This window comes from Carcharodon carcharias, chromosome 25, assembly GCF_017639515.1.
Source record: "Carcharodon carcharias isolate sCarCar2 chromosome 25, sCarCar2.pri, whole genome shotgun sequence".
NCBI classification, from domain to species: Eukaryota; Metazoa; Chordata; class Chondrichthyes; order Lamniformes; family Lamnidae; genus Carcharodon; species Carcharodon carcharias.
Window position 1 is genome coordinate 20,382,742 of NC_054491.1, and position 11,203 is coordinate 20,393,944.

The window sequence follows — 11,203 nt, forward strand, 5'->3', positions numbered from 1 at the left end:
GAAATCTTCAAGTTGATTTTTTTTACAGATAATAAATGAACAAAGAGTAACATTTTTAGTAAAACCCACCTTACATCAACTTTTTTTATATTCGTTCATGGGACGTGGGCATCCCTGGCTAGGCCAGCATTTATTGCCCTTCCCTAATTGCCCTTTACAGAGGGCATTTTTAAGAGTCAACCACATTGCTGTGGGTCTGGAGTCATATATAGGCCACAGCAGTTTAGGACGGCAGATTTCCTTCCCTAAAGGACTTTAGTGGACCAGATGGATTTTTAACAACAATCGACAATGACTTCATAGTCAGATTTTTATTGAATTAAAATTTCACCATCTGCCATGGTGAGATTCAAACCTGGGTCCCCAGAGAATTACCCTGGGTCTCTAGATTACTAGTACAGTGACAATACCACTATGCCACCACCTCCCCTAACTCTGCTCCTGTTAAAAAGGTAAATACACTCTTCTAATAAGCCTTTTGAACTGAGTGACTGACGAAAAGTGCCAAAAGGGTTCAAGTGCTGGTGACCATAAGAGCAGTGATAGGAGTTGCCGGAGCCCATAAGAGCTCAAGGTAGGGGGTGCTGGTGCCCAACAACCTCTGTGTGCACGCTCACAAAGAAAGCAATGATGCTCAGTCCCCCACAGGCTGTTCTAGAAATACAGGACAAAAGACGTTCCTTAAGGGACAATCTCTTAAAATACAGGACAGTTGGTCACCCTGCTTTTGAAGCTGGTCAGCTGTGAGCACTAAGTTCGACCCTTGGCAGCTTAAAGTAGACTGCTTCAGGACCTGTGCTACCTCCTTTTAGAGTTGGAACAACCTCTGCTAATGTCTCAAGGCCATGGACCGTAGCCATCAGCAGGCTCAGATAGGCAACTCCGACACAGGAGATTAAAAAACACAGATAAAACTTTTTAGGTTATTTAAAAACAAAGTTATTATTAATGACAGAAGGGGAGGAAGAACAATCTCAGTGAACTCTTGTACCAACAGAGCACATAGCCCTTCACACAGGGGGTTCTGGATTCCTGAGGTTGGCCACCATCTTGGCCAACATACGGTTGCAAAGAGCTGCATAGGGATTCATGAGGGTCACTTGGCTCTTGGCAAACCCATTGCCAAGATCCGCCGCCTGTCTGAAGTCCTGCAGTGCCTCTTGGTCTTGTCCATAGAGTCGGTAGAGGAGACCTCGCTGGACCAGTGCTAGGCTGGCTGTCCATCCTCTTCCTTTGCTCAGCTCCACTGCTTTGTTCAGGTCACTCATCGCTCCTGGAATGATCAAGATTATCCATTGGTGAGCCAAATGCCTCTTGATGAATCAATACTCAGAATGTCAACCATAATAGGAATCATAAGAACGTAAGGGTAAAGGAGCATGAGTAGGTCATTGGGTCTTTTGAACTTGCTGCACCATTCAACAAGATTATGGCAGACCTTCTTTCTCAACACCACCTTGCTGCTCTATCTCCACTTCCCTTAATTCCCTTAGTGTCAAAAGTCTATTGACCTTGAAGATACTCAACAAACGAGCATCCAAAGATCAATAACAGAGTAAAGAAATTTCTCCTCATCTCACTCCTAAAGGGCCCACCCCCTGAGATTGTGACTCTGTACTGAGATTCCCCAACTGGGGAGACATTTTCTCAGCATTTATCCTGTTAAGCCCTTTGTATGTCGTTCCTTAGGGAAGGAGACCAAAACTGCACACATGCGCTACAACCGAAAAGTATGTAAGGTGTGGCCTCACCAATGCTCTGTATAATTATAGTAAGGCTTCCTTGTTATTGTACTCCAATCCCTTTGTAACAAGTGCTAACATACCATTTGCCCTCCTAACTACTTGAAGAAAATCATCCTCCGACTGGGTGCAAACCCAGCCTGCATCAGTGAAAGTGGCGAGTACGGGAGCTGTAGCACAGCTTTGCAACCCACATATTTCCCTCCCTTTCTATTTCGACAGTTAACATCTGCTGAGTCAAAGCTGTGGCCCTAAAGGGTAGCACCTTAAAGCTGGTGGACAGGTTAAAAAAAAAGATGTTTGTACATTACAATTGGTCTTAGACATTCCTGGGCTAAGGAAGGGGAAATCAGCTTGGGCTCCTTTGTCCAGTCACTTGTCAAAATGATTCCCACTGGAAAATAAGCATGATGATCAGGGAAGAGTCTCAGCTTTGGTGTCCTCAAGAGTTTGGCTGTTCCTAAACATTGTTGTAGTTACTCATCAATAAGAATTAGATGTAAGGATCATTATTTGACAAACCTGGATTTTTGTAACTTTGAAGTGTAATAATTGAGCAGATAGAACCATCACTGCCAGATCCAATCATCATGCCTATCACTTGGACATGTCCATCTTTAACTGCATCCATCTATAAGCTTATTATTCATGCCACTCATCCACCATTTAAGCTATCCATCACCAAACCTGTCACTCCATATATTAAATATCCCAACCTTTTATCATTAATAAATCCATCACTATTTCCATCCATCCCATGCTGTACTGTCAATTAATCATCCCACCCATCACCCACATTCTTTGCATTGTTGATCCATTCTGTCTATTGGCCCATCCATGAAGCCATCTATCCATCAAACGACACATCCACCCAGGCATTTTCCCACACTCCTAATTATTGCCCCAATCAATCATCCATCAACACAGAGAAGACAATCGCTGTGCCTACGAGTATAAAATGCCAGAAGTAAACTGCTTTACAATCATTTTTTTTTTATCTTGTACCTTACTTGCCACCCCTCCACCCTCCACCCCACCAAACCCTCCCTTTCCTTATGTTAACCCTTTACCTGTCGTGTCTCCTTTCAGCCGCAGAGTTTGTGCTCGGTTGTTGTAGCCAGATGCTCGCTCAGGAATGATTGCTATGGCCTGACTGAATATTTCCACAGCTGCATCCACATTCCCAGACTCTGCCTGGGAAATTCCCTGCAGTTCCAAGTCTTTAGCCTGTTGCACTAGGACTGGATCAAACTTGCTATCTAAATATAACAAATTGAGATGGGTTATGCAGACAGAGGTAATCGAGCAAAGTTCCAAAAAAGTCCCACATCTCCACTATTTAACTCTGGCCTGCAACCCTTCACACAAAGAGAACAACTTATGCGTGAGAGTGATTGAATGAGATTCCTCAGGTGCTGACTCAGTTGGGGTACTGGTTCCCTAGGGAATGAATTTGTTGGGGTGTGGATCCCTGGACATCCTTATTTCTGGATTTAAAAATTTCCATCATTGTTTTCCAATTCGTACATGGCCTCACCCCTATCTCTACAGCCCTCAAGAGCTTTCAGCACTCCTCCAGTTCTGGCCTCCTGGGCATCTCTTATGTCAATCATCCTATCAATGGCACCCATGCCTTTAGCTGCCTAGGCCTTAAAGCTCTGAAATTCCCTTCCTAAACCTCCCTACCTCTTTCATTCTTTAAGATGCTCCTTAGAGCCTCCTTATTTGACCTAGCTTTTGGTCATTTACCTAATGCCAAATTTTGCTTCTCTGTGAATCAACTTGGGATATTTTACTACGCTAAAGGTACAATATAATGCCAAATTGTTTTTGGGTGCTGGCAATCTGAAATAGGGGTTTCCTGAGCGCTGACTTTTACTGAGGTTCCCTGCAAGCTCCATTTAACAGTGGTACAGGACCCCATATGTTGATTTGTTGGGACATACATTCCCAAAGTGTTGACTCTTGCTGGGATAGGGATTCCTAGGGCTCTGTCAGTGGAGTACGGGATCCACAGGTATCGACTCTACTGGGGTATGGGCTCTCCCGGAGCTGACCCTCACTTTGTCAGTGTTCCACAGGTAGATATTTATTACTGCACTCAAGTGCACAATATGTACAAGTCCAGTGAGTGTCAATGCCAAACCTGATCTTGTCCTCATTCCAATGCAAAACTGATTTTGTGAAGGGTAGTGCGAAGACCTTTAGTGAGAATAACCAAATTAAACTGCCAAACACTCACCATCATCGGTTAATTCTACCTCTGCTTCCAACCCAAGATTGTTACCAAAGGGGTTGTTGGGGTTGAAGATGGCTTGGAGCACAGCCTGATCACCGAGCGTAGCCATATCCTGTGGATGATGTGAGAATTCCTCGCCAAGGTACAGCCTAGTTGAAATAGATTCCTCTGTCAGATGTCATGCAGTGGACTTCAGACCGAAGAGACTGTGCTCACATTTAACTCCAGCCAATGGGACTATGGGGCGGAGGCCAATGCTCGGAGCACTGACCTGCATGTTCTGGTAAACAGCACTGATGTCAAACACAGGCTTTGTACAAAGCATAAACCCCAAAACACCAACCCATGGGAGACTGAAGTGCAAAAATCCCACGTTAGATCCCTGACTTCAGTCAATGTCCTACTCCTGATCACTAACCAGTGATTCCATGCTTCCCCCTACACAACCCAATAAACAGTGCGAGTTCGGACCCCCATCAGCTGAAAGCATACAATTTATCAGCCAGCTGATACACATTGCCAAATAGTCATGGTTCACTTGCCAAAAGTATTGGAACACCCATCAAACTTTAGCAAGGGGCAATGTCATGAGGGGACAAGAGAAAATCTTTTAGAATAATAAATTAAAATATTGAAATCAAATTGGCTTTATATTAATATTGACCACATTTGTAAGTGATGTGTACTGACTGTAAACAAGCGTCAGCTTCCTTTACCCTGGTAGTATTCTCTGCCTTGACCCAGAGATTCATGGATTCAAGTTTCACCCGAGCTTCGAGCCCAATCTAGGCTGACACTCTAGTGTAGTGCAGTGAGTGCTGCACTGTCAGAGGTGCTGTCTTTCAGGTGTCACTTTAAACTGGTTGCCCATAGAACTGTTTGAAGGAGCAGGGAGTTCTCCCAGTGTCCTGGCCAACACTTCTAGCTGATCTAACATTACCAAAAACATGTCAACTGGTCATTAATCTCACCACTGTTTGTGGAATCTAGCTGTGGTGGGTTTTCCCAAAATAAATGATTACCTTTAAAAATATAATTTGTGTTAACCATGTCCAATTTTCAGAGTTGGACCAGTATGGTGCAACTTTTTAAAGCAGCAAGTTATGCTCTGGAACACACTGACTGAAAAGGCAATGGAAACAGATTCAGCGATGAATTTCAAAAGGGAATTGGATAAATATTTGAAGGGTAGAAAATTGCAGTTATGGCCGATGAGAAGGGTAGTGGGACTAATTGAATACAGCCAGCAAACACCGGATGGGCTAAGTGGGCCATCTATAATTCTGATTCTAATTGCAAGTCTGATTTATTTCTTGACAAACCAATGGTGAGCTTTATAAATGTGCAGTGGTTATATTACAATAACCTGTCAGTATAAATACTAACCATCAGCTGCCTGTGTTCCCGAGTGCCAGCTTTGACAAAAATACATGATCCCCCAGGAATAAAGTTTCATCAAACTTCAGTGAATATTTTACCAGTGAACGACAAATACCAGGCATATCAAGGCAGGCTTCCGTAATCTTGAAGTTTAAAAGTCTGATGATTGTAGAGGAGAAGATTGAAGGAACTTGGAACATTCGAGTCCTTGGGAGGGCTGAGAATAGCAGGCAATGTGGTATGTCTTTATTTCAACACAGGAAGCAAGTGCGTAAAAGCTTAGAAGGAACAAGAGAATTTCAGAGAGCCAAGAAATATAGCATTAGCTTCTCTAATATTTTCCACTGTATACAGTCCCTCTAGTGTGTCCAACTGGCTGAACAAGACTTGGGAAGGGACATCTCATCATAATAAGGATGCAATGCTAGTGTGTTGGTACACCAACACAGAGGGAGAGGCGCAGGTCCAATCCGTCCCACTGCTGCAGTAAGATGCCAAGCAGAGGCCAGGTTTTGAACCAAATGTCTCACCTCCTGGTTAAGAATGTTGCATACTGAAGGCATGGAAAGAGGAACCAGACTTAAAACTATTGAAAACTCATATCTATGAATTGATAGCCACAACTTGTGATACCATCAGTGACAGTCACCTCCATTAACTGGCCACCAAAAAGCATGGCCCATTGTTCTTCATTCAACATGGAGCATGCTAGTTAACGTAATTCAGCATAGCTTACAAAATGTCAGATTCGAAGCAGTTGTATTTTTGCGCTGTGTTGTGGCCATATAAAAAGTGAATTCCACCTTATTGGGAAAATGAAATGAGACGGTTTTCAACATTCAAGCCCATTAAATACATTCACTGTAACCTTTCATGGATGCTTCTCTGTGTCATAAGTCATCTTTCATTTCTGGAAAGTTGAAAGTCAGATTGCAGGAAGGTACATTGTAAAGGTTTGCTGGATATGTAGGTACATTACATTTCACAGTGAAGATCAATCCATCTGGGAAAAATAACTATAAACTTGGGCAAATCAAAAGCCAAAGTTGCACAGTATCATCTGGTGTTGCTGTGAGACTTTTCTTGGTGTTGAACTGAGAGATGAGATGAACACGATTTATTGCATACTTCATCAATATTAATGCAGGTCACTTCTTCAATATTTGCATTTCATTTCCTTTTGCTCTCCATGTCATTTGTAGACAAGAGGAGAAAGAAGCCAACTTATTCCCAAAACTCAATTTGGACTAGCCACAAACAAGAAATGAGAGTAACCCAGAATTTCTCTCTCAGTTTCTTTCTAGAAAAGGCATGGCTGAGATTAAACATTTTTAAAAACATCTCTGCATCCTACCAATCATTCATAACATTCTCAGTGATGAATACCCACTACCTACTCTACGGTTTTACACAAAACATGCATCACTGGAGTGTAACTCTTTACTGACCTATGTACACAACCCAGAATCCTCAATGACTCACGTGTAGCAGAGCTAGACAGAACTGATGGTCACAGATCTGAGTTTCCCCACCTGTGGTGGCTGCCTGCTCTGAACACAGTCACGGGCACGAGCTATTGGATTCAGCTCCTCTGGGGATAGTGGTGGAAAAATGTAGCAACACTAGACACCATTGTTATGCCTCCATAACAACATAGCCTACCAATGCTCTCACATGAAGACAGCCATTTAGGTGAGGTGCCTGTGGACTTTCAGCACCAGAGGAACCATGCCATAGTGTGGGGCAGAAGAGATGTGAGAAAATGTTTAAAGAAAACCCAAACCCACATGAAATACACAAAATATATTTAAAGTATCTCCAAGGATAAAATGGACATGTTTATTAATTAAACTATCACTTAAATAAAAAAGTGCATAGAAAATGACGCTTAGAAACATTTTTTACAACTATGTACATTTTTTTTTACATTCATTCTTTAGCATAGCTTTCAGTTTTTCTTAATTAAAATTACCTTCATTACCATGATATGGTTTAACACTGATGCACTAATCAGATTGTTAATAATGTTTTGCAAGAGCAATGTAAAAAATAACAATTTACAGGAACACAAAAAAGACTGAAAAAATAATTAAAAAAGGTTTACAATTTGCCTCATCATGAATAAAAATAAAACAAATTTCTCACGGAAGGTTTCTCTGACCCGGAACATTTTACATCTACTACTTCTTCGTGTATTCATCTCAAAGAGACATAAAAATATATTCACATTAACGGAAAAACACACATATAAATATAATTCCGTTCCGGTAGGGTATGGGGGAGTAAAAGGCAAGCGTCCTAGTCACAGAGAACAGGGATGTATAGACACAATGTGTACCCGAACTTTTAAAAAATAATTTAAAAAGTATATTCCCCCCGCCCTCATCTAGTAGTTATATAGTCAGCTGTCCATTCTTGAAACAATAAAAAGAAACTGCAATAGTGTTTAAATATTAAAAAATCTTGTGAAAGTATCACTGAAGCCTTACTTTTTCTGAAAACAATTCAGAAATTGCAGATTCTGCATTCCCCCCACTGTTATTTCTTTCTGAACTAGGACCCAGAACTATGTACTTTTAAATGAACAAGACATGATGGTTTTACATGATCTCTACAGATTTACCGTAAACATCGTATTGCTTTGAAATGGATGCTAAATAGACGAGAACCAGCCCTTCAAATTAACCCGCATTTTTTTTCCAGATGGGATTTTGTATCTCATTGAACAAACTTTATGGTGTATTACGCATTTAAAAAAAACTTTTATCATAAGAAGTTCAGTCATTAGAAAAAGATACATTCATTGTAAAATCGCTGTGTCCTACTGTGTTGTGTTGCAAAGGGACAATGTTTAAAATCATTTTAAAATTTTTTTAAAAATACTAAAGTCCCTCCTTGCCAGATCTTCATGGGTTTGAGCCTGAATTTTTCCATGCGTCTGACTTATAATTTTCCACTATGCTAGGGGCATCTATTCATCAGTTCCAATCCTGTTGCAGGATAGGATAATGAATTCCTCCAGTAAAGGAATAAAAAAAACACACAACAGCATTTCTACAGAGGACAAAATACCAGCAATCCTCTGCAAGTGCGTCTCTTGTCATAAATTGCTAATGACAGTCATGGAGTTATTTCTAGCCTTGACTATTCTGCAATCCAAGAGACCAAGCTGGAACTCATTTGTGCAGCGGCAGCACACCAGTTTTGAGGCAAAATGGAGGCAAGACAATACCTCAACCGTTCTACAAAGACACTAACAGTATACAGTGAACCTTATGAAATGGTGCAAAAGGACAGCAGCAGCGTAAAGAGATTTTTTTTAACTTTGGTGTTTAAAATGAAAATCAAGCCTCGTGGATGCTGCTCAGAAGAATGCGCTCGATGTTATTGCAGCTAGTTCTGTCAGATGCACTGGGCTGCAGTGGTACAGCTTCACACCTCATGAGGAAGGGATATGAACAACATGTTATTACAGACGTACTTTTGCCAGAAGCTAATCCTTCAAATGGCATTGACGTCCTAGAAATAAGCACACCCACCACTGCACAACAACCCCCCCACCCCCCGCAAAAACAAACAATGGCGGCTGTGTGGATCGAAGTGGCTCTTCATTCATTTGGGTGAAACTGTCAATCAGAAGCTTAAAGCACCCAATACCAAGTGTCCTTGTTGAACTCAGTCCAGCACTTAGAGTGAGCTGTGTGCCGGATATTTCCATTTATCGAGCAGCACCCCCAAACTAAAGATGGCTGCAGAGTACAGAGTCAACAAAAAGACACCAAATTAAATAAATAAATTGTAATAAAAAAATATATATATGCACTATGGCAGTATTTTCAATTGTTAATTGGCAGGTCTTTAAACTTCAGCTAAGTTGTCTATAAATCTCAACTTTAAAAAAACAATAACCTGGCACTTAATTATATACACTGTATGGCGCGGGTTATAAGGGTTTAAAAAAAGTTTAACTGCCTGTGAAAACCAACACAAAGGAATGCATGGCAGCTTCATACTCAAGGTTCGAACAGCCACATAGACAAAAAAAAAGCAGCGACATTTGTAAACAAAAGCGAACTAGCAACTAGTCGTCTCTTCCGACTTGCCATACTTCTCCACCCATGTCCCCTCATGCCCAACAATACTTGCATAAAGGTGTGGGGCTGTCTGCAGACATTTACTGCTGTAAAAAATATAAAGGGTTTCATCAACAGGGTAGAAACAAGGGGAGTGAAGCTCCTATCATCGGAATACCTACTTCCCTGCTCTCACACTTCTCTTAGGGGCCATGATGAGAGACAGAAACAGACATTACCAGTTTTAAGAGCTTTGAATCCCACATTACTGCCTGACTGAAGCCTGCTGTTGGTGCAGTTAACATCATAGGTACTAATCTATATTTTAGGGAGAAAAGGGGACAGCGTGGAGTTTAAAAAAAAACCACAAAACATATAACAATGGGTGTCAAAAGACACTGGAGTCCTCCGTTCATATGCTCCAGCTGCCTGGCATGTTGGGTACACAATTATTCTGTATCTTGGCTCTGAATTAACAGGATGGTTGGCTAGGAGGAGGCACAACCTGCAAGAAATAACTAGAACTGCAATGATTCATTTATTCCTATGAATCAAGACTTTGGTACACATACTCAGGCTGTCACCACCTGGTTCTGCTGTGCTATCATAATTACCTACTTTTTAAGAACTATTATTTCCTACCTATTCCCAAAAGAACTTCGCTCCTCCTTCCATTCTATTTTTTTAAAAAATACAATTATATTCAAGTTTCCTATATGTCCAAATGGATTTCAAACAAATACAAATGATATGTTTTTTTAAAAAAATCTCTGTTGGGGTTATAGATAGTAGGAGTTGTGGAGAACATTTATAATAATCTTTGTACAGTGTTATAACTCATTACCCACAGTCACTATGAAATCCCACTCTGGATAAAAAGTACTATTTAAAATCTCTGTGAATTCCTATTGAGTTAAAGACACTTATTGTCAACTTATTTCCTTTTAGTGGGAACTTGAGCCTTGGTAAAATCAGACAAGCCCACACCCGCTTCTGAATGAACACAGTACAGCATTTTTTATTTAGTGACACACCGATGGGGTTTCGGTATAACTTTGATGAGGGGCAAACCACAGAGTTAACACCCTGGAATCCATCACATTAGGAACCATCTAAATAAACACTGTATTCTAAAAGCATGCCAAAATCCCCTTGCATCAAGAACCGAATAAACCACTTGTACTCCAAATGTCTCGGTTTTGGGCCACTTGCAAATTAAAGGTTTATAACTGCATTCAGAGAACCATATGATTCTGCTCACAGTTTGTGCATTTATTCAATTTGTTTAAAATTTGTAGCTTTCTCATTAACTCAATGAAGGTTTTTTTAATATTTCATGGGTAGTGGGTGTTGCTGGCAATGCATTTGTTGCCCATTCCTAATTGCCCTTGAGAAGGTAGGGGTGAACTGCCTTCTTGAACCGCTGCAGTCTAGCTGGTGCAGGTTCACCCACAGTGCTGTTAGGAAGGAAATCTGGGGAAGGGAATCAAAAGAATAATGAATGTCCATACAAATGGGTACCTCAACAATCCGTTCATTCCTTTGAATGGAAAATCACATATTTTTGGGTAGAAGTAAGGGCATTGAAGGCAATCTCTTAAGCCCCAATTATACAACATAGCTAAAGGCTATGAATCATCAACAATACTGCTTTAAAAACCTCCTAACCCACATAGTTAAAAATGACTTAGCAGCAACTGCTGCCCATTGTACATGTTTAAATTCTTACTGGGACTGCAAACTGATGCTTTATATATTCCTTCAATTAT

General features: G+C 40.9%; 1 protein-coding gene across 1 annotated transcript; it reads right to left on the reverse strand.

Annotated features, from left to right (window-relative positions):
• Positions 1-1,010: 1,010 nt before the first annotated feature.
• Positions 1,011-4,109, reverse strand: ttc36 (tetratricopeptide repeat domain 36). The gene is made up of 3 exons (XM_041174275.1): positions 3,985-4,109; positions 2,813-3,001; positions 1,011-1,273 (listed from the first exon to the last, which is right to left on the reverse strand). Exons 1-3 carry the CDS (start codon positions 4,088-4,090, stop codon positions 1,011-1,013), a joined length of 558 nt encoding a protein of 185 aa, XP_041030209.1. The 5' UTR covers positions 4,091-4,109.
• Positions 4,110-11,203: the final 7,094 nt, after the last annotated feature.

What these genes read in the sequence shown, in the direction of transcription:
- ttc36 (XM_041174275.1), bottom strand. Translation starts at nt 4,090, where the DNA reads ATGGCTACGCTCGGTGATCAGGCTGTGCTCCAAGCCATCTTCAACCCC. An exon ending in GGTAGAATTAACCGATGATG is followed by an intron (nt 3,002 to 3,984) that starts GTGAGTGTTTGG and finishes TGTTATATTTAG; the next exon opens with ATAGCAAGTTTGATCCAGTC. An exon ending in GCTGAAAGGAGACACGACAG is followed by an intron (nt 1,274 to 2,812) that starts GTAAAGGGTTAA and finishes TGATCATTCCAG; the next exon opens with GAGCGATGAGTGACCTGAAC.